General features: G+C 36.4%; 1 protein-coding gene across 4 annotated transcripts in view; it reads right to left on the bottom strand.

Moving 5' to 3' along the window:
- KCNIP4 (potassium voltage-gated channel interacting protein 4) overlaps positions 1-24,958 on the bottom strand; it is a gene marked incomplete at its 5' end in the record, with an annotated part of 454,322 nt that overhangs the window by 194,600 nt on the left and 234,764 nt on the right. For 2 of the 4 annotated variants that reach the window (XM_082760012.1, XM_082760016.1), the window contains one exon: positions 18,335-18,434. The exons of the other annotated variants lie outside the window; for them this stretch is intronic. In XM_082760012.1, the coding sequence (XP_082616138.1) occupies positions 18,335-18,434 (100 nt within the window). Of the gene's footprint in view, positions 1-18,334; positions 18,435-24,958 lie in introns of those variants that run through there. 4 annotated transcript variants of the gene reach the window in all.

Here is a 24,958-nt window from a genome sequence, read left to right as displayed (position 1 = left end):
GAGCCTTGTGATAATAGGTATATATAACAGGAAGGATTTAAAAGTTTTAACATTCTCTTTAAATTAAAGAGAATGCTTGGAGTGAAAACACTCACTGTTGCAAACACAGGGACAATTTTAAAGTTTGGAGCATGAAACAAAAATTGTAAGGAGTAAGAGCAATACAGAATAGAATGAATATAGGAAGACATGAGATGAGCAAAGCAGATAGCTGCAATATGAGCAGATGTTACAGAACAGGAAAATACCTGATAAAAAGTATACCAATTACACTTCTTTAAAAAAAGGCAGTTATCCATAGAAATGTCCCGGGTAAAATTACAAGAATGAACTGAGACTGAAATGAAACACATTCTGTTTCCAGCTGTGTCCCAAAATACAGACAGATTAAAGGGTGGATTCCCATACCAGTACATTTGGGGAAGCAACCAACAGAAATAACTCAGATGAAGCAGGAGAAACTCAAAGTTTCAATGTGTGATTTCTTGCTTCAGAGCACACACATGAGAGGATGTGGTATTTAAACAATAGGACAAAACCTGGCTGCACTCAGCTAATCAGACCTGCCAAGACCTGTATCTGTCTTCTTCATTTATATAAATATAATCAACTGCTATCTCACTGTGTGATTTTCTTTCTTCTGACTGACTCATCAGAAGGGTGAGTCACATGTCAGGTGTGTGACTTCCCACCAGCTCTGGAGGAGGCAGACATGTATTCCATACACACTGGTGTATCTGCTTCTCAAATTTAATGATTAGTGTGCCTGCAATTACTTATAGAAGAAAAATCACTGGTGACAAAACTACTCAGCCCTACATTCCTTATCCAGACCAATGAAATGCAGAGTATTCAACAAATAAGTAAGGACAAGGGATGGGTCGAGGAACAAAATTATATTCTTAAGTCAAACGCTTTGGGAAGATTTACTATTTACAATTAATCCTTATCTTCAATTCAGTTTAATGCTAAAACTGATTTAAAAAAAAAAAAAAAAAAAAAAAGCACATTTTCTTTAAAGAAAAACTGAGATAATACTACGGGCTTTTAATAGCATTATTTTCCTCTCACAAACTATATTAATGGAAGAAGCATACACACTACAGTTAAAAATATGAGACTGCAGTATGGGAGAGCAGTGCCCTATTCCTAGAGGGTTTTTGGGCTGCAGTAGCTGTCTTCAAAATGCAAAACTAAGGTTGCCACGATATACCCCTGTCTGGCTTGCAGTTGAGACATAGAAAAAAAAATAAGACAGAAAAAAAATGAGACAGAAAAAATAATAATTAAGGAATAAATAATGCTAAAATAGGCTATATGCAGCAAAATATTAAACATGAACTAGAAGTTATGGGTCTTAACCTTGTATAATGTCTGTCATCCCCCCCCAGATGGTGAAATACTCAATTTGTAATCTATTCTTGTAGTAAATAAATCAATGCAATTAGTTGTTTATTCAATTTGAGATAACTGCTGTGACCTCAAGATTATCTGTAAATTTTTATGTTTTTGTTTCACATCCATAAACTGTGAATGTGCTTTAGTAATAGGACCTCCAGATTACTTGGAATTAAGGTAATTAGCTTTTAAATGTGACATCAATTTATCACACATTTTGGTATTTGACTCCACAGTTTTATTTCCTGTATACTGTAAGGGACACATTCTAGAAGTGTAGGTATAGTATGTTATATTAATAATAAAATTAGTAAAATGAATTTATTAATATTTTGTATATCTTTGAAATACAATATAAAAATAAAAAACAACAAGATAATAAAATTGGTATAATACCATATTGAAACCAAGACCCCAAAAGCTTTTATTTTAAAATCAAAGGTGAAATGCAAGTCATGAATATGAGCATTTTTCCTCATCTTTCTGATAGTCAATAAGCACACTTCAAATATATGTTTTAAGGCAGCGGTCTGATTTTCATAAAGGATTTTTTATTTTGCTTGTTGTCTTCTTTTATTCATATGAGCTTCTTCAGCCGTTGCCCCTGGAAACACATGCTGCAAAGCTGACCACTAGTCATAGTGCAGATCAGATGAAGCTCTGAGAAGTCAATATTACTTATTAATATATTCTCCAAAATTAATTTTGTTTTATAATTAAACTTGCCTACAAGAAGATATGCTTGTTTAAAATTGAAGCTTAGAAATATAAACATATCTCCAAAAGCAGATCAAATCTCTGAACATCCTCATTACACTAACTAGGTAGACAGTCCCAACAGAAGCAAATTCTTTTGAGTTTTGAGAAAGTTTGGTTCAGATGAAAGCTAACTGAGATGATGCTTTAGAAGATATTGTGCATGGAAATAAGTTGTTGACAGTAAGGAAGATATAGCCTATGCATTTCTTGAGAATTTTGCCCAAATACACTGAAAATACACTACAATCACTTCAGCTCCATTGATTTTCTTTAAAGAGACTCTGGCTAACAGTTCTGCCTAATTAGCTACCACCAAAAATGCTATGGGTGAGGGACATAGTTGTAAAGACTTTCTAGGCTAGAACCATACGGCTTCATCTATTCATTTATTCTAATGCATGTCAGGTCAGTAACATATTGCTAACATATTTAAAAATTATCTACGAAACAAGTATAACCACAGGATGTGAAAAACCTTTAAACAGATGGTTAGCAATGAATTGCTGGTCAACAAATGCAATAGCTTGACAGATAACACACTGCTTAAGTACTGCCAATTTGGCAATATTACCTGGACCAGTGCCGACACTGTTCACGGCTCTGGATTTTTTATTTGTTTTGGTTTGCTTTGTCATTACTTTTCACTTGGAAACTGAACAAAATTCTTGATGAAGAACAAACAAAAGCACAAGTAAAATAGCAGCATAACCCAATGCAAAATCATTATATTGTCAAAAGTACTCATCCATCAAATGCATGACAAACAGGGCAAGGGAGGTGATTCTGCCCCTCTGCTCTGCTCTCATGAGATCCCATCTGGAGTGCTGCATTCAGTTCTGGGGCCCCCAGCACAAGAAGGATGTGGGCCTGTTAGAAGGAGTCCAGAGGAGGGCCACAAGGATGATCAAGGGGCTGGAACACATCTCCTGTGAAGACAGGCTGAGGGTTGTGGGGTTGTTCAGCCTGGAGAAGAGAAGGTTTAAGGGAGACCTTAAAATGGCCTTCCAGTACTTAAAGGGGGCTACAGGGAAGCTGGGGAGGGACTCTTTGTCAGAGAGGGTAGTGATAGACAAGAGATGGGGGCTTTAAACTAAAAAAGGGTAGATTTATACTAAATATTCAGATGACATTCTTTCCTATGAGGGTGGTGAGGCACTGGAACAGGTTGCCCATCACTGGAGGTGTTCAAGACCAGGTTGGATGGAGCTTTGAGCAGCCTAGTCTACTGGAAGATGTCCCTGCTCAGGGCAGTGGGGTTGGAATTAGATGGTCTTTAAAGTCCCTTCTAATCCAAAGCATGCTATTATTCCATGATTTACAAGAAATGTTGTAATCCCAGTTTTCCTTTAGAAAAAATACACTATGAGGAAGTTTCACTATCAAAGGTAAGCAGGTGGATTTGAGGAGAGGGCTACCAGTGTGGTAAGACATTGATTTCTAAAAATAGAGATTTTTCTTTTTTTTTTTTTTTTGATGACTTTTTTAATTTAGTTGTTGATGTTAAAGAGCAGCAGGAAACATTATTCCAGTCTAATCTTCTAAAGAATCTTTATTTTTCTTTTGCATAGCTTTTAATTTCCTGTTCATCCTATAAATGTTTAGCCCACATTTCAGATATGCGGCTTTTATGTTTTTATAGGCTTTCACTATTGTATGTCACTAATGGAGAGGTATCATTGCCCCTACAAAATACTAATTTTCTTATAAGGAGTAAAGAACTAGACTCACTTTTTTTTTTTTTTTTTTTTTTTAAGACCTATAAAATATGGCTTTTAGTTATATAGTTTGAATTTCAAATGAAAACCATTGTACAGTGCAGTGATAATTATCACTTTCACAGTTATCCCAAAAGTGAGAAAAAAGTATAACAGCCTGTCAGTTTTGAGAGAAACTGGGGGAGATCCAGCTTCAGTTTACAAAAGAGCAAAAGGAAATCCTATTCACCCATTCAATTTGTGTCAGATTTATAACATAATCTCAGTCCATCATACTATGGCATATTTGACTATATTTTCTCAGGTACTCCATCTTTCACTAGGCACTTCATGATTTCTGTAATGAGTAAAGGTAAAAGAAATTAAAAATTAAAAACTTGCTGTTCCTGACTGCAAAATGATCCTCTGTATAAACAGCAAAATCAATCCTGTACAGGTAGAAATGTCTTTGCAGTTCAACTGTCTACCAGTTGAGCTCGGGAATTCTAATTCTACCTTAACATTGACAGTCTCTGATTCTAAAAATAGCCATTTTCATGTGTCAGGCTCAGGTTTATTGGCGCTGATTTACAAATAATCAACCTTCAGCACAAATGCTTGATTAAAACTCACATCCAAAGCTGGATGTGGAGAGCTGAATGTTCACTCATATCATTAGATTCTAGATGTTACAAACCAAATTCTGTAGTTGATAAATAATGCATACATATGCATCTGATGCTGTTTCTGTAAAGTGAGTTCACCATTCAAATGAGTGGTACTAGTGTAAAGACCTTTAATGGAAAACTGTGCCTCAGAAATTGGTACACTGTAGGAAAACCATACCAAAACAAATGTAATTCACTCATTTGGTATGTTCCCATTCTATGGCTAGCCTCACAGGGAGAATAAAAACTGATTCTTTCCCAGTTCTTTCAAGAATTTGTTTCCTACACTCATGCATGCACAATGTCACATGCTTTTCAATAAAGACAGGGGAAAAAAAAAAAAAAAAAAGATAAAACAAAGATAAAATATATTTTTGAATAAACTGAATTCTAAGCCATTTATTGCTAGGATGCTATTTAAAAGACTTCACTGTGAACATATATAGGAAACTAAACTCTATAGGTTCTTCTTTTAATACTTCACTGCTTTTTCTCTGTTTTATATTACCCCCCACTGCACAAAATTACATAAAATTTACTCACCACCAGAAATTCTGTAAGAAAAGGACCAAAAGCTATTAACAAATAATTATGCATTCTGCTGCTGCACTTTACTATAGATCCCATACTTGGCTAACTGGACCCAGATTTTATTTATAAAAATATAAACAAATAAATGATAATAATAAAAAAGATCCATCTATTGATTTTTGGTCTGCTGGCTCTTATCTCTCTTTTCCGCAAAAACTACCCTAAATTAGATACCAATTATGAAAACACAATAAGGCATCCCACCTTCAATGGTAACAAGGTTGCATTTGTTGGGACCATATATGTACATATTCATTGAGAACTTCCTGCTGAACTACCCTGCTCTCTCCTATTCTTAATAGCAAAGCAGATAGCCTGTCAGCAAGACATTTTTAACTCTTATTCACTTATTTCTAAATTTGTAACTTTTTAATTGAAAATGCCAGGGAATGGCACAAAACTGTGCCAGGGGAGGTTCAGACTAGACATTAGGAGAAATTTCTTTAACATCAGGGTGGTCAAACCTCAGACTTCCTAGGGAGGTGGCTGATGCCCCGTGCCTGTCAGTGTTCAAGAGGCATTTGGATAAAGACCTCATTAATATGCTTTAACTTTTGTATATGCTTGGTAGCTGGGAATGATCTAGATGATCTTTGAAGGTCCCTCCTAGGTGAACTATTCTATTCTATTCTGAAAGGGCACTATGAGCATCATGTTTCTGTAATCACCTTTCCCTTTCCTCCTTTTCCCTCCTTATGAGGGTATTGATGCTTCCTTTCCAAAGCAACAAATTTCTTTAAATGAAAGATGATCCTTCCCTTTTATTTATTTATTTGGATGTTCCCAATCTGTAGCAACAATTTCCTACAGCCTTTTCCTAAACCCATATGAAAGATACACTGGGATAAGATTTAAGCTGCACTTTCTGATTGATTTCCAGAATACATTTTACATTCAATACCCCACATAAAAAGCCCATGGAGAACTGCACCACAACAATTAATGATACAAGGTTTTTATTTTTCTTGATATATGACTCAGAAGCCCCTGAGACTTATTTTTTTCTAGACTCAGTACAGCAATTTCAGCCTCAGACTATAGCTCCAAAATAGCAACTTGCATAGTTTCTATGTTAACAAATCACAAAATGTCAAACTGACATGAACTATAATATTTTTTTACTCTGTCTTTTAAATAAATATATTTAATTTAGCAAATACTGGCATAGTAAATATACATTTTAAACATATTATTAGACAATGATGTATGAAGATCTCAATTTGACAAGTACTTTGTTCAACATTTTTAACATTATGTACCTCCTACCAAATAACTTAAATGCCTGTAATGTTTGAAATACCATTTTTTTCCTCATGCAAATATTGAAAACCTTTATCTATAAAGCTTTAACAGAAGAAATCCTTTAGGGTTATATTGAATTCTCCCCCTCTCCCACATAGAAATGTGTTATTCTATAGTTCACCACTGAATGCAAAAGATCAAGAATCAGAAGAAAATATCTATAATATCTAGAAATTTTGCTATCCTCATAAAAGTAACAAACTATACAAAGAGTTAACATGAATGAATTCAAAATTTCCAATATTTCATGCTATCTTTTTTTTCCTTTCACATTAAAACTTGAGATGAATATAAAGCTCTTTGTTTCAAACTTAGAGTCATCAATAAAGCACAGCAAGGAAATAATCACAGGATGTACTGAATATCAGACTAAATTTGCTAAAGGATTTAGCCAAACTGCTTTTTACTACAGAAAATATGCATTTATCCACTGAAAATTCAAGATGCTAAAATGTCTGCTTTTTTGGTTGTTACTTTCCCCTCTCCATCCAGTCATCTTCAAATACACAAACTCCAGGTTGACAATAACTAATACTAAAATAATTTACAGTTTTAAAATGCTGCTATTACTGCTACAGAGAACAGGGTGACTTTTTCTGCAGCCTAGAACTGAAATGCTTAAGAAGAAAATATGTTATACTTGTTTTAACCACATGTAATTAAGTCATTTTTTTAAATTTTATTTTCCTGAAGATACTCATGTATTGTTTAGAACCAAAATTGTGCTGCATTTCAGAAAACCTCCATGGGAGGATCCTTTCTGCATGACAAATGCAGCTGAAGAAACTTGCTAGAAAGACAGAGATGTATTTTCACAATTATAATGACGATGAAAATAAGAGACAGATTACAACCTGGTTTATTCTGCAAGCTTTCTGAATCTTGGTGGGGGGAAGCTAATTATCAGTTAGAGTAAGCTGGAGAAAAAAAAAAAAAAAAAAAAGATATGTGCTTTAGGGTAAAAAACAGCCCAAAATGAGGTGATGGGAACAAGAGATACAATGATTGTGCTGAAAGAAGACAGAAGAAAATTGCAATTAAAAACCAAATGTGATTGTTATGTAACAGAGGAAGACTGTAAGATGAAGTCCAGCAATTGCATTTCAATTACTGTAATGGATAATTATGTGTTAGGCTCTAATGTGAAGGACACTCCTTTATAAAGCAGTACTTTTATCATGCATTATACATCACTTGCACACCAGGCACACCAGGAAAAAAAAATTAAAAATAAAAAAAATATCTTTTTTCTTGTAAACACTAGGCAGTTACTTCTAAATAGATATACCGGAAATAAATTACTGCTGTACACAATGAAGCCCTTAGAAGTTCTTATTAAAAACAAACAAACAAACAACAAACTTTATGATGAAATATTATGCAAATTGCATGAGCTTTATAAGACAATTGCATGCCCTGAGATTTTGTTAGAATGCTGGATTTTGGAGTAAAACTAGTAACTCCACAGTTACTAGTATACTGGTATACCAGTATTACTGGTATAATTAGTTATTGCTAATTTTTTTTTTTTTGGTAGTCTTTTCACATTTTCAGTACACATTCTTTCTTTCTGAAATAGACCTGTCAGCAACAGATCATCAGTGGAGATCTGTTTCTCAGAAAGTCCGCTTAGAAGGTATGAAATTTTAAGGGAAGTCCTGGTGTTATTATTATCATCATCATCATTATTATATTTTACTGGTGGTAGTAAACTATAGGGTTTCTGGATATCGACAGTTCCTAAGACCACCCTACTCCACAGACATTCTTCCTAGGATCTCCAGATGTGCTCTACATGTATTCATTTGCTTAATGCAAAGCCATGCCTTTGAGTATGTTAAAAGAAACTGTATAATTAGCTAAAGGGTTCTAAGGAGGTAAAAACATAAAAAGGGAAATTTTCCAAAGTGTATCACTTGTTACACACAAGAAGACCTGGAGGGCTTTGTGTTTGTTTGTTCCCCTCCCCCATTCTCAGTATCATACTCTGTTATCATCTGGCAATAAATTAAATTAATCTTCCACAAGCTGAGACTGTTTTGACTGTGACAGTTCTATTTTGGGGATACTTTCAATATCCAAAGGACATTGAGCTTTAACAGGAAAAAATAAAATAAAAGAGAAAGACCCAAAGAAAGAACAGTTAAGTTTGTTTACTGTATAGTATTTACACATCCTTTCGTATACAGCTCTTGACACCAGTATCTGTACAGAGATAGCAGAAGTGAAGTTCAGAGGACGTGACCCTTGAGTACAACTGCAAATGCCTTTCTTGTTCTGAAATTCAAATGAAAATTCTAAGTGGATACAGAGTCACTAAGGGTGCTTCCAGATGTCACAGAAGTTTCAGGGAAAATAAATAAATAAATAAATTTGATAAGAGTTTGATTCTTGAGAGCTTAGGAGCAAGGAGGACAAGAGTAGATGTGTCAATCCTGTATCCAAAGATTGTTCTTTATAACAATGTTCTTCAGTTTTTTATAAACTCCAAGAAATGTATAAGAACTGAAATATATTCAGATAAGAACCACAGAAAATATTTTGAATCTGGAAACCAAAGAGTTAAAGAGCTAAAAGAGTTACTTTCTTAGTCTCTAAAAGAAACAGATTAAGATATCTGATGCTACATACTATCTAGCAAAGAGTAGGCAAAGATATTACATACCTAGGCCTTGAGCTGAACAGCAACAGAAGCCAAAAGCAGATATATCATTTCCAGCATTTGAAGTAATTAAACACTGGACCAGCTTGTCAAAAAAAAAAAAAAAAAAAAAAAAAAAAAAAAAAAAAGTCTTAATGACCTAATGACATAAAAAAAAAAAAACAAAAAAAAAAAAAAAAAAAAACAAAAAACAATCTAACTGATGTTTTTGTAGACAGATTACTTTTCAAATGTTTTAGGTCTATTAATTATTAGTTCAATCAAAAGAATTCTAACATTCATGAATGGAATAGCACATAATTTGTCCTGATAGAATTCAGTAAGCATGCAAAGAGAAAAATAAGTAGCATTTAATGTATGAATTTAAGCAGAATATTGCATTTTTTGGGGGGAATGATAATTTAAAGGTGATATCAACACCTGAGCAGATCAAGAATTCCTTCCTGTTTTAATAACATTTTTATTATTATTGAGCTATTAGAACAATTTTGATTGTAGGGAAATTTACTACATTTGATTATATCTCAACTTGCTAAACAACAATTTCAAAACAACATTCTGCCTTCTTTACTGTTGAAGACTATAATATACTGGTAACTTGATTCAACTCAAAACTCTTATCTGGCTTTAAAATTGACCTGAATGTGAACTCTGAACTTTGTCATGATAAATAAGAGGGAAAGAGTTCTAACTTGTCTTCAAATCCCAAATCATAGGCATGGCGTTTTCTTTGCCACATTTGGGTAACAGTAGAACTTTTATTTGTAAAAGAAGTTTTAGAATTCTTAAACTCAAAATTAATTAGACAATCTAGATTGATATTGCATGAAATATACATAATGAACATATTACTTTTGTTCATTCAAACATAATAAGAATATAGAAAATTCAAGCTGTATAAAATGCCTTTTACCACCAGCTGTAAGTCACAAATGAAGCAAGCCAGACCTCCAATACAGCTGTTATATCCCTAGCAAAAGATCTTGCTAGGTGGTCAGTGGCAGACATTTTTCTGAGAGCCTATGTACTTTTTTTTTTATGGTCTTATGAACATAAGTTTAAATCTCAGACTTCAAAGGAGGTAACTCAGATGGCACATTAATACATTTTAAATATTTAACATGCATAACCTACAGCTAAATAAAATTTGACACAGAGTGAGAAAAAAGTTCCTTTTAACAAGAAAATACTCAAGGACCTAATTCAGATTATAGATTTTTTTTTTCTAGGTGGGCACACTACACACCCTCTTGAAGTGGCAGAATTTGGTCTTATCCTCCAAATGAACAGAATTACACATGGACATTATGGTTTATCTTCACAAATTGGACTTTCCAGAAATATCAGGCTCATTGTACACGTAGTACAGGATTGATCTCTTCCTGCTTTTTAAGCATAGCCATTAAGTTCCACCACCAGAGAAATTTAGGCAGGCTGTTTCTTGGTTCTGTTAGTCCTGACAGCTTCTGAGACACGGGCAAGAAGTGCCTGCATGTAGGTGATTTCTTCTACTAGCAGCAGTTGTCTTTCCTGATGACCTACAGGCACTCCATCAATCGATAAGGGCAAAGTCATAAATACTGCTGATTGAGTAGGAGCTTCTGATGCTAAAAGAACATACCAGTCTGTAGATGACTTGTTCTCTGCATTTGGAATCCTAACAAATTCCCTAAGAAAATGGGCCTGGTAAGCAACATGAGCTGAAGGATGAATGACTGATCTTCTGAAAAGACTTTTTGAAAAGAAGGTTGAGAGGAGAGTTCACTTTTGGGCCACACCGCAGTGACATGCTGTCCTCCCTTACCAGTCAAGATCCTAAAGAAAGTTTTGGAAAAAAATGTTGCAACATTCCTAATACATAAAGCAGATTTAAATAAATACTTGTATAATAATTAATCTGCTATACATGAGAGAGCAGAAGGTTTTCTAAATGGAGATAATAGTAGCAATTAACCTTGAAATGTATTACATTAGCTTTGAAATATTTGTAAACTAGGTAATAAGAAAGTTTTAATATAAAGTGCTCTTATAATGCATTAGTGGAATCAGACTGTTTTTCAAGAAAATGCTAATCTCAGTAATGACAAGGTTTTGACAATACTGTAATATAGGCACAACCTGAACCTGTGAGATGAAGTATTCAGAAGCGTAGGTACTGTTTACAAGAACATATGTAAATTGGATAGTTTAAGCAGACAAAAATGCACTCTTGAAGGAATAATTTCTACAAGAATAAGTTTATTACCAATTATTCATTTGTGCTAAACCAGGGAGACAGTGGTATGGATATTGTTAGTGGTCCAAAAGGCATCTCTTTTTACAAGTGTCCTACTAACTGTGAGGTGTGACACTCCTTACATACTGCAAATAACTCTTCTTTTTCTTCTTCTTTAAAAGAATATCCTACAGATTTGGGTTCTGGATCTTTAGGACTTGCTCCAGAATATTTCATCTCCCCTCGCACCATATGCATGCACAGAAATGCTTATCCTTATATTTGGTCATAACCACCAATGATTTTAAGACACGATTAAGGCAAAAACCAGAGGTGTTTTATCTGATTAAATCATCTGCTTCATTAGATTCAGGCAGCATTTAGTCTGGCTGGACAGAATTTCCTACCAGATGCTGAAAAATTCATTGACAGCTACCAGAGAAATAGGTCAGATAACTAAAGGAAAAAGCTCTCCTATTAAAAACAACACTATGACCACAAGATCTTCCTTGTACTCTTAAGAAGATATACAATTGCTTGTAACTTAGTGAAGAAAAAGTTTAGTTGGCATAGTAGGTTTAGTTGGTCTTTAGTTTTTAGTTGGTTTTTAGTTTTAGTTTAGGTCTTTTAGTTGGACTGACACAGAGCTAATGGCTAGAAAACTTACTTAAAATGGAGTGTAAATCTGGGAGTGATTCAGAGAAAAATATATATGTATAAATCAGTAGGTGAAGATAGGGAGAAAACTGGCATTGGACACTGTTTTTTAACAATGTCAAAAAAGGGAAGTTGTGAAACAAAATGATCTGTTGTCTTTTGTCATCCTCATAGCACATCTAGGTTCTGGATTCACTCCACCTAGTCTTAGAAAAACCTTGTAACTCTCTTAATTTGAGAATATCATTGACCCAGATGAATGTATATGGTATAAATTGTGCACTTTTCAATTTGTACTACCCACTCTTAGCTAATATACAGGCCAGAAAAAAAAAAAAAAAAAAAAAAAAAAAAAAAAGGAGAGTGAGAGAGAGTCAATAACTGTTTCTAGAGGGCATCTATACATTTTAATGAAAAGGGAATTGAACCTTGTAGAGAATAAGTAAAAATCAAGGCATTTATACTGATAGGCAAACACTGTGCTGTATATGCTTTTATTTTGCTTATGGTGGCTCTTTGACAGTAGGAATGTCAAATTTACCTATTTAAATTAAATAAATAAAACAGATACTTTCATAATACAAATTTTATATTGAGTAGCCAGTATGAAATAGGGAAAGTAAATATCAGAAGTTGTCTCCCTGGGGGAGATAAAGCAGACCAAAATCACAGGACTTTCTCATACCCACGTTAATCCCATAAATTCTGTGAGGTTATTCTCTAAAATTGCAAAAGAGTAAAAATGAGCAATAAGGTTTTAGTAGTCTTCCATTCTATAGCAAATGAGGCAACTTACACTTTTGCAAAATCCCATTCTATATGATATAAATAATAACAAAACAAACAGAAGTGAGGCCCTTGTGTTCATAAAATGCATCACAACTACTCATCACCGGAAAGCTGAGAGTCCTCTGATTAACTCTTTGCTTGGGTCTAGTATTTCTGATCTTTTATTATTATTATTTTTAAAAAAGGTTATTTATAAACTCACAAGTTTGTAAAGGGTGTTGTATTGTAACGTGGAGCATAGCGTTCTTTATTCACTTATTCCTTTGACATCTGTCTTTCACTTGCAGTTACAGTATTTGCTTACTGTTGACCTCCGTGGATGTAAAGCACTAAACAAGCCCATGAGTGAAAATTAGTCCCAAGAAAAGCATCTCTTCAGCAGATACTGACCTGGGAACACTTAGAACACTTTTCAGCAAGAATGGATCAGCCTTCAGAAGATGATTCAGAGATATTGGACTGCTTTAAAGCAGACACTGCTTTAAAGAAGGCACCTATTAAAACTGCTTTGGTTAGCAAGCTTGCTTGCACATTTCTGTTTTTTGATGCTGCAACCAGAACTTGAGGTTTCTAGTATGGAAGACAGCTTGCCACCATCTACAAATGACATAGTAGTGCTGTTTGAGCAGAAATATTTAATCAAGGAAAACTTCACTGGAGTTCTATGTTGAAGATTTCTATCTACTGTTCACCCATCCACATCTGAGTAGTTGTTTTAACAGCTGTCTTGATTCAATTTATCTTTTTATATATATGGACTCTTAATTGAACAGATTACTTCTAAGGAATGGATGAAATTCCTAATATTAAAGTTTCTATCATCTTTGTTCTTTTGCACACTGTCAGCTCTGTCTAAACTTTTCACATATTGGTCCATGGTCGGTTTCAAATTTCATAATTCTGTACATAGCTTTCTTTGACATCAAGAAGAAAGAGTCACACATAGATCTTTGCCTGACCCCATACACTTACTACAAACTGTTTCTGATATGAAGCTAGTGATAATGAATGCTCTGAAATTAATATTCCTCCATTTCCATCCACAGATATCACTGTGGAGGGTGACATCACCGTGGAAGCACAGAAATTCCTAGCAGATCATAAACTAGATCAAAACTTAACTGGGTGCTAGTTTCAGAACAATCACAAGTAACTTTAGTGTCATTTCCACTCACTGTTTGTCAAAAACAGTTGTAAATATCACAAGCAACTCCTCGTGTCTCTGTGGCTTTTGTCTGCTTCCCAGATGCTAAACTGGAAGTTGTCAGTAGCCATCACAATAAAAATGGGATTAGGAGCTGCTTTGACATTTTGGAGGAATCAAGTTTTTCAGTAATTTAACTAAATTATAGCAATTTTATCTGAAAAGTTCTACTAATGCCACTCTTGGGGCTCCTAAGAAAGCTTTTTTAGACACTAATCTTGATATTATCATATTAGATATGAAAAACAGACACTCAGAACACACATTTCACAGAAACATGTATGACTACTACTATAACTTTTTTTTTCCTGTTAGAGGTACTACTTGCTATGAAAGTATTTCTTAACAAACAATATTTTTATATAAATATTCTGAATCACTTATATTCTTTACATTTCTTCTCTGAACCTTATCCCCAGTGGTACTGGTTTCAATGCTTACACTGAGGAAGAGTAGCTTGGTAGATGACATCAGTCAGTCTATTTGGCCTTTTGCAAGGTCACACAGTCCCACATGATCTTCAGATCGCAAAAAGATCAATTTGAAATGCGGACTATTCAGTGAATAAAGAATTGGCTGTGTGGCCACACCCAGAGGGTTGCAGACAATAGCTCAATGTCCAGGTGGTGGCCAGTAATGAGTGCTGTCCCTCAGGGATCTGTCTTGGGAACAGTGCTGTTTAATATCTGTATCAGTGACATAGACAATAGGATTGAGTGCACCCTCAGCAAGTTTGCAAATGACTCCAAGCCGAGTGGTGCAGTCAATACTCCAGAAGGAAAGCATGCCATCCAACAAGATCTGGACAAGCTAGAAAAGTAGGCCCATATGAACCTAATGAGGTTCAACAAGGCCAAGTGCAAGGGGCTTGGCTCAGTGCAATCCTAGACATGAGCACAGACTGGGAGATCTCATTGAGAACAGTACTGCAGAGAAGAACTTGGAGTCTCTGGTGGATGACATGAGCGAACAGTGGATGTTTGCAGCCCAGAAAGCCAGCCACGTCAACAGAAGAGTGAGCAGCAGGTCAAGGGAGAGGATTGGCCCCCTTTGATCTGCCCTTGTGAGCTTCAACTTGGAGTACTGCAGCCAGGTCTGGGACCCCCAGCACAAGAAAAATCTAATTTTAATTTTGAATGATTTTTGGAAAAACTTTTCATACAAGAAGAAATGTAATTGATTTTAAATTTCCATCTACAAACTCTTATTGCTAAGTTTCCTCATTACATTTAATAAGTTTACATTTAAAACAATATAAACTTTATTAAGGAAGACATAACAATTTGCTAAGAGTTAAAGAGAAAGTCTGCACAATCCACAACCAAAGAGAGTAAATAAATCTTTTCTGCTACTTATCACTTTAAAAGCTGTCATACAATATTAAAAACATCTATTTGAAAACACTTTTATAATAACAGCAGAACCACTCAGCAGCTAAAGGCAACTGAGAAAAACCACAGAAAGCACAGTTACCTAAGTGATTGCAATGCATCATAAAATAATACTTAATCTACAGATAAAGTCCCTGCAACCCACAACTTACAGAAGTGTATAAATCTATTCTGCTACTTATCACTTTAGCAGCTGTCATACAATATTAAAAGCATCTATTTCAAAATACTTCTACTACAATTACAGAATCACTTGGTGCTTGAAGACAACTGGGCAAAACCACGGAAAACATACTGTTACCTAAGTGAGCACAGTGCATTAGGAAATAAATATTAGCAAATGTATATAATATTTATTCTGAAGATACTATTTTCATCATTGTCTTTGCATACTATTATTATACATATAGTTTACATTAAACACTATGAAGAAAGCAGAATATTATACATAGTAGTTATTAAAAGACTACAATGAGGAAAATGTGGTTTTGCTATTGATTTACATAAATTGCACTTGAGTTTTTCAAATTAAATGTGGAGGTGGTTCACAACATTCAGAATCACAACAAACCAATGTGGAAAGAAAAAAAGGCTAGCTTCAAGCTTTTGGTAAGGATTTAGATAGGGACAATTCTGAAACTCAGATCTTTACATATGCTTCAGTATACTTTAGAGAGTTCAGCATACTGTTTTGGGTGCAGTGAATTATAGATCATTACTGAATCTACAGATGATTTTTAGATAGATGTAGCATACGTTTCATATGCCACAAGTATGTAAAACAAGTATGTATTTGTATGAAACATGCAAAAACATTTAATTGGAACACACTAACCTTTGAGAGAAGAAAAAAAAGCATATAGATATTCTGAGCACACTTGTAAAATTCATTTTTTTCTTAACATTTTACTTAAAAGCATAACATTTGAACAATTTTATGATTCATGCACTTTTCATTATGGATGGAATTCTTAAAACAATTTTTTTCCCCAGGAAAAATGCATAAATCTATTTTATTTATTTATTTATTTTTATTGTGAATAGTTCAGATCTTTAATTCACAAGGTTAAGAAATACCTGGGGAATAAACCTGCACTGTTCCTGAACTATGAGCAAATGAACCCATAAGTTTGTGCTAGGTATCTAATGCCTACTTTCATACATTATCGTTTATATCTATTACTGGATTTTCACACGTCTTTTATCTCATTTATACCATTTGAATATCACAGAAGAATATACACCTTCCTGTGATTTCCTTTGGCTGACATGCTGGAAAACTGTACTGCACTAGGAAGAAAGAAACTTTAAGATTTCATATACATATGTATATGTTTCATATACATGTATATGAAACCACACTTTTGTGGTTTATTATTATTATTATACTGAGGCAGACAAAATAGGCAGCTGCATGATAAACTTATTTCTTACAGAACTCTTACAATCACTTACAGGCAGCTCCACTATATTTCTAATTGCCTTCCCATTATCACCTTCCCCAGCCATAAAAACAAGCACAGACAACAATCAAATGCTAAATTTTACCAAGGAACTGGACTGCATGTGAAGCTCAAAAGAACACAGAGACCTGCCAACCAACCTAGGAAGTAAATACCTTTTTTTGGGGGGCAGAATCTCCACAACCTCTAATGCTGCAGGTAACTTATTACATTTCTCAAGTTGATTGACACTTCTATTTACAACTGAACACAAAATAAAAAGAAAAGCAGAAGTTAATGCATTCAAAGGGACTTTCTCTTGTCGTTTCAACTCAGCGTAACACACTCCAATGCGTATATACATTCTTTGTAAAAATGCACTTGATAACACATTTTTTGTGAGTGCCTGCAGGGTTTTCAGATTCTGTAATTAACACTAGCAAGTCCATCTGACACAGCAACACAGAGAAACCTTTGAGTGAACTTCCCTGTTTCAAATCACTTGAAGAAATGACTGCATTTCATGAAAGGGTTACACAAATAGCATTTTCAGACCTTTTCATAAGAGCAAATTTTGCTTATATTCTCACTCGTTAACACATGAAACCACAATCTCTCAGTCAACAAAGTTCCCCTTTTCACAGGCATAAGTATATACACTGTACTCAAATGCTATCTTACAGAAAGATTTGAACATACATATTTCTTCACATTTTTTCAATATTTGAGACAGAACAATTAAGTCTGAAACCTGATGCAATGAGTATCACTACATTATCAACTATGCTGCATTGTTTTTTTTTTCTTTCTTTTTTTTTTTTTTTTTTTTAATTAACTCCTCATATGGTAAGAGTAACAGTGCCTTAAGAAAAAGAAAATCAATATTCCACTAGCTTTTGCAAATAAGAAGCACATTGAAAATAACATAAGTTTCTTATTTCTCATTTTTACTGCTTTATACACAAACCATATTGATAAGAAGGGAGGAGGTGATCTGAGATAAAGCATCAAGCAAAAAAACTTGCACTTAATTGCCCTAAGTGAATGCTAAAGTTGCTTATTTTGAATCTGAGCATTGCAGTTCTTCTTCCTCAAGGACAATTTTAAGTTTTAACAGTACATTAAGTATTCAACAGGTTTTTTTAATGCTACAAAAAAACATATCTTGAATTTACAACAATTCCCATCTAGACGATACTTGCATGAATAGGTTAGATGAAAATTTTAAGGCAATATAGCAGTATTTGCACGTTAGCATCCCAAAAGCTCCTGTGACACCTACTGTTTTAGAACTGCAGATTTATAACAGGAACAAGATATTCACGTTCTATTCACGTTACCTCTGCTCAACGCTTAAGTTTCTACTTGCGGTATTCAGGACACCGGTGTATTTTTCTTGCGGAAGAAAAGCGCCGCAGCCCTAAGACCGCCCGCTCGCAGCCCCCAGGGCTGGAGGTGACCCAGGCAGCGCCGCACGCCCACCCTACAGGTGCCCCTGGCCTCGCTGCAGGAGCAGAGCCGGAACATAAAGAAGGACGAGCCACCAAAAAACACTCCCTTACCTTCTAAACCCGCTTCAATCAGCCCAAACTGTTCCAACACTTTAACAAAAAGCACAATCACGATCAAAACTGCTATCATTTCGAGCCCTTCCAAGTTCATGATGAGTTAGGTCATGGTCTGACCACAGCCACCGAGGAAAGTGCTCTCCTGCCCGGCTTTCTTTGCAAAGCCATTAAACTACGCGCAGAAGGCTCCTGCGAGGGAAGGGGGAGAGCGGGAAGGGAGGGAGCCGGGGGGGCGGCATCCCATCCACTCGAGCTGGGGCCAGCAGCGGCGGGCGGCTCCACTCCGGCCTGCCGGGCACCGCAGCCGGTCCCCGAGCGCACTCCCTCTGTCGGGCGGCCCGCCGTGGAGCTGGGGGCTGAGGGGTCCTCCCACCCCACCCCGGGTCGGGTCACTCGGGAGACGTCCGCGGGAAAAACGACGCCGAAACGCCTGCGGCCGGCGAAAGCTGGAGGCGGCGGCGTCGTTGCGGGCAGCGCGCTGCCATGGAAACGCGGGGAGCGGGCCCGGCGCCCGGGCACCGAGGGACGTGAAGGGCCTGAGGGCGAAGCACGGAGCCGAGGGGGGGAACCGCGGCGCCGGGAGGGATCGGCCCTCCGCCGGCCTGGGCAGCGCGCGCGGGGATTTGGCCGGTGCGTCCGGGCAGGTCCTTGCCTAATTACCCCGGGTTACAAAAAACAGCCTACAAAACTGTTTTGTAGAGCTAGTAACACCGAGTTTTGCGCGTCAAGAATCATCTCTCATCTTCAACTGTCACAAACTTCTTCGATTCTACTGTCTCACGCTCACTGAGGTTTATTTAGTGTTTAGGCTGATTTGGAAAAGAAAATTTTAAAAGAATGGGTTGAGAAGGAAAAGGAAAAGCAACCTCATTGTTTTTGATGGTCTCTCACTTCAGTAGGATGTGTTGACCAAAGTATTCTCCCAGTGAAACATTAGCAGCAAAATAACACAAGTACTAACCATAGGTCTGAAATGGTGTCTTCCACCAGTATGGGCTGCTGGCCTACCTGCAGAGGTTTGCAGTTCTGTCACGCACTGCACAAAATGCTATTCACAGTTAAGGCATTACTATTTAAATCCCTTAATAATTTAGCATCTAAGAAGGAATTCACAGCAGAAAAACAGCGCCTTTATTACAGCAAAAATGGGCACGGGAACAATTGCAAGAAATTTAATCTTCTCTGGTAGAGTATTGTCATCCACATGGTTGAAATCCATTACCATCCATTTATTTCTTTGGATAAGATTCAAAAAAAAACAGTCTTTGTGTCATGTAAGAACTGGCAGCAACTTCTAAATCCCCCAGGTATACTCACATTATGATGGGTGTTACCATTACTGAAAACAATTGAAAGAAGTGGGAATATGAGGACTGATAAAATAAATAGAAAAGAAGAAAAAAAAAAATTTCTACTGTGAATAGGCAAATCCATACAGCTTAGTGCTTTGCATGTCACTATTCTATGCTTTGTTTGCTCAGGGTTGAAATCTCTGAAACTACTTAAGCTTCTTCTGTCAGAAAACCTAAAGTTTAATGCTCCATCTTAAACATGGGCTTTCTCTGCCTGTGCTCAGGACATACTGCAAATCTCAAAGTTTGTTTTCATTTCATTTCTGTAGGCCATTTTTCCTTAGGTAACCATGCCTTTATTTACTTCAAACTTTCTTCTTCTATTCTTCTGTCTCTTATTTAATCTGTTTCAAACAAGGTCAAATACCCTCCCCTCTAAGCTAACTTATCAATAACTTCAAGGACAATGGGTCCAGCTTTCTGTAACGTGGGACTAAAATGGTATAATTTACCATTATCAGCAACATAACCTCTGCAACCTGTGTGCATGTTAACCAAATGATTGATACAAGCTGTGTCTCAGTACATGTAACATTGCCACCTGAACTGACATATTCCATTGCATTAATAGCTTTCCTTAATACTTGTCTGCTGCAAATGTTGACATGAACAGAAAAGTAAATGCTTTTTAAAAAGACCCAATATTAACTACTTCTGTGACAACAGCGGTTGCTGTTACAGTCAAGGAAGCCACACCAGCCTCATCCAGTGAAGTGCTGTGTGAGAAGGGAATGGAAGGATGTAGCTGCAGCTTTCTGCAGGTGGTGAGACAACCGCCTTGGGACATAGAAGGTAAAAGCACAAAGAAGTCTGGAGATCTGGAGAAAAATTCTAGGAGATAGAGGAATTAGGAAGCTCTTCTCCGTCTATCCTAGCAGCAGCATCTACCTCCATAGGAGAGAATGGGTTTAGGACTGCTCCTGAGGCTGACAGTGGCCGAGCTCAAGCCAGAGTCAAGAACAGAAAAATGGCAAGCAGAGGTTGTGGTCGAGGTTCTGCAAAGAAGGCAGCTGTGATTGCTCCCCAAACCTGGATTCCCATTGCTGACAGTGAGTAAATAAGTAGTACACAGTGGGGGATCTGCTGTCTGTGGTCTGCCTTACCAACTATGAGTAGGGCAAAGTAAAGAGTTTTTTTCCAGAGGTGTAGGTCCACTGCACCTATGTCTAATGCTGAGTATTTTTCCAAGACATAGCATAGAATGTACAGAAGAAAAGAAGGAAGCACTATTGCTCCAGTTTTACAGATGGATGCCAAAATGCTGTAAGAATAATAATCTCCAGGCTAGGACTTGGCAAGAAAGCTGTAACCAAACTCAGTAAAATTGGCTGAGTGGTCACTCCCGAAGAGAGGTGATAAGCAGTGACAAAGTCAATTTGGAGGCTAGTGAAGCAGCATACCTCAGGGATCAGTATTGAGTCCAGTTCTTTTTAGCATCTTCATTAATGATCTGGATGATGGGAGCAAGTTTGCAGATGGCGCAAAAATTGGAGACATGGATGATGCTCCAGAGGGTTGTGCCCTGGAGGGACCTCAACAGGCTGAAAAAGTAGTCTGACAGGAACATCATGAAGTTCAACAAGAAGAGAAGTGCAAAGTTCTACATTTGGGGAGGAACAACCCCAGGCACCAGGACATGCTGAGGACCATCCAGCTGGAATGCAGCTTGGCAAGAGTTGGGTCTTGGTGGACACTAAACTAAACAAGAGCCAGCTGTGTGCCCTTGCCAAAAGAAGGTCAATGGTGTCCTCAGCTGCATTAAGCAAAGTATTGCCACTAACTCAAGGGAGGAGATCCTTCATCTCTACTCATCGCTGCTGAAGCCACACCTGGAGTGCTGGATCCAGGTCTGGGCTCCTGAGTACAAGAAAGACATGGATGCACTGGAGAAAGTCCAACAAAAGGCCACAAAGATGATGAAGGGACTGGAGCATCTCTGCTGTAAGGAAACACTGTGAGAACTGGGTCTGTTCAGCATATCCTGGAGGAGACACAGTGGGGATCTCATCCATGTCTATAAATACCTGAAGGGTATTTATATACAAAAGACAATGGAGCCAGGCTCTTTTCAGCAGTGTCCAGTGACAGGACGAGAAATTGGGACAATCTAGAACACAAGAGATTCCAACTGAGCACATCAAGAAGCACTTCTGATGCTTCCTTGCCACACATACTGTGTGGGTGACTGAGTACGGCACAGGCTGCCCAGAGAGGCTGTGGAGTCTCCCTCCTCGGAGATCTTCAAAAGCCACCTGAACATGGTCCTGGTCATCCTGCTGTGGGTGGCCCTGCTTGAGCAGGGGGATTAGATCAGATGGCTTCTAGAGGTTCCTTCCAAGCTCAACAGTTCTGTGATTCTCTTTCTGTGAATCAGCCATGACAATCTCCTCTATATTTTGTTCTTGTATTCATCACAGTTAAAGATTCTTTTCCTCATTAGGTCATTGCTTGTTAGCAAAACTTTACAAAAAATATATTTCTCTTGTAGGAAGGCAAAATACCCCCAGAAGTCTCTACTTTTCTACCTGCTTAAAAATGGAGTTGACTCTGTTGACAACTAATGTTACAAACTGCATGGAATAATTATTTCTCTCTCCAAATAGCTTTCCAAAAATAATGAAGAGACTGTTGATTTCTTCTTTTCCTTACATTTAAGGGAGAAAAAAAAAAAGTCATCCTCATTTACCCATGCAGTTTTGTCAGAATACAGGAGGAAGAATGTAGCTAACACATCTGCAAATATTGAAACCCTATTTCCTCTCTCATCTAACCACCCAAGACTTAATATATTGTGGAATTAAACTTCAAAAAGGTCTATAAGATAGTTAGGAATGGAGGAAATAGGAATGTGAGGAAAAGACATTAATGTATAAACTATTATTACATATAGATGTTTTATAAAGAACTGCATGTAGCTGTCTTTTTCTTATTTTGTAACTACAGATAAAAAGTTTCAGCCTAGAAAGTGTTATAGATTCTGTAACCTATTCAAAAAAGCATTTAGTACATTCTTACTTTTTATCATGTGAGTAAATATATTAAATTGACATCACTGGTCATATTTCAAGCTAAAGGCATATCTAAATGTTCACTTCTCATATTGTGATGGAGGTCTAAACCACAATACAGTGAATAAGTTTACATTATTATGACTATGATCCTGGGTACTATGAATCATATTGCTACTGCTTAATGTTGTATATCACAAAATGTTAATGTTAAAAAAAAGACCCAGTCAATTTGGACTGAGAAGTGATAAGTGGGTCTACAGATGGAATCCCAGGAATGCCTATATTCTTCCTTACACTTCTTATGCACTCACATTCACCAGGCTGCCATTAAGCCACTCTCAGGATTTTGTCATGACTCCAATCAGGATTTTTAGAATTCTAAGAATTTATATATATATATATATACACACAGCAAATCTTCTAGTTCATCAAATCTCTGAGCGTACGCAGCAAAGGGATACAAACTATTCTTTTAGCTTTAGTCCTTTGAATGTAATTCCCTTTCTCAGTAAATACTTAATGAATCAAAAGATACAAAATGCAATGATGTTATCAGCTATTATATTAAGTCTTATAATGGACCACACCTTGCAACTTTCCTCTAGGCAGTAAGTCAGTATGGCTTGACTTCCATAGGATCTTTCCCAGATTAAGTACTGGGGGAAAAAAAAATAAAAATTACAACAATATGACATCTCAGTACATTATTTCTACCTCTTTACAACTTTTACCTATGTTCACATCCCAAACTGTGCCCAACTTTTTTTCACTTGTCACTACTCAAGGAGTTACCACAGTTTGCACATGATGATGCTTACATGATGTCAGAAGACAATTTCCTAGTCCCATCCAAAAAGTCAGATTACTGATATGCATGGTGATGCCCTAAACATGCATTCCAGCTCTATATCAGAAGGCAACAATAATTTTATGGGCTAGCATGCACGTGTAGCTCACCCAAAGAATCTTCAGTCTTGGACAGGGGCAAGGTGTAGTCATGAAGCTGAAGTTCTGGCTCTTCACACTCAGCATTGTATTTAAAAAGCAATACATTACATCTTGTGCTTTTACAAAAGTGACTAAAATAGAAAATATTATATACTACAATATTGGTAAACAGGCTTTTTGAAGACTTCTTGATGTAAAACATCCTCACCAGCCAACTGATTTGAAGTCCCAGTTGAAAAGTATACCTGAAGCTCTCATATTATAACACTGCTCTTGAGAGTTCTAGTCTGCTATAAAAAGTCAGAAGCAGCATACAGTCATTTTGCCAGTTATTCTAAGTAGTCATTTGAACAGTCTTTGGATATTCTCTCATCCTTAAAATTGAATTATATTTCAAGTTTATCCCCATCCATACTGTGGAAATGTGGCTCCCTGAATCTGTTAGTATATTTTTCTGGAAGTTGATGCAGATATTGTACTAACAGTGGCCATGAATTATATGTTATTTGAAGATAGACATTTTCTCAGCATGTTGAAAAATGCCATTCAGATAACTCCATCTTTACTGGAAATTCTTAAACCACATTAAAAAGCAAAAATCATCAAAAAAGTTCAATGTCAAAAATGTCAGACAACTACATTTTCAAATGCTCTATAGAAACTGAAGCTGAAAAATTCTTGGCTGTTGCAATTCCAAAGATGAAGCTCAACTCTCCTCATGATTTGTTTGTGCTACTTACTTATTAGAAAGGATTCTGTGTGTCTGAGCTAATGTTTGTAAGACAAGTAATTTCACTGAAATTTTTCTAGCCATGTCAGTCCTGTAGCCCTTCAACCTGGGTATCTCTTATTTATTTCTCCCTTTGTGTTCTTGAATCAGGGGTATACGTAATACCACCAGTGCAACTGCTCTAAGATTCAGTGTTTTTCCTGTCAAAGAATTAAATTCTTAATTTAGACTTTCCTGTTTTTGCTTCTCAACTATCATGATTTTCTCTTTGCTGTCCTTAGCAAGTGCTATCTTTCTTTTCTTTTTATCCACTGAGGATACTGCTGCTAATATCATCATTCTGGGTTGTCACTCCAACTTTCTCAGCCCTTTACATTTCCCTAATGGATCCATTTCAACATACACAAATATATTTGCTATCACCTTCAAGGCCAGTCTTAACATATTACTGCCATACTTGGACACTTCTGACTTTCAAAGAATATTGAGCTGTCAACTCCCTCAATCAATAATGATAGCCTTACTCATTCATAAATTAAACTTTTTTCATAAGAAATGTTGCTGGCTCTAATACAGC

The sequence above is a fragment of the Aythya marila genome, assembly GCF_965140915.1.
Source record: "Aythya marila genome assembly, chromosome: 4".
NCBI lineage: Eukaryota > Metazoa > Chordata > Aves > Anseriformes > Anatidae > Aythya > Aythya marila.
Note: the sequence above shows the minus strand (reverse complement) of the source record. Positions and strands in the feature narration are given on the sequence as shown.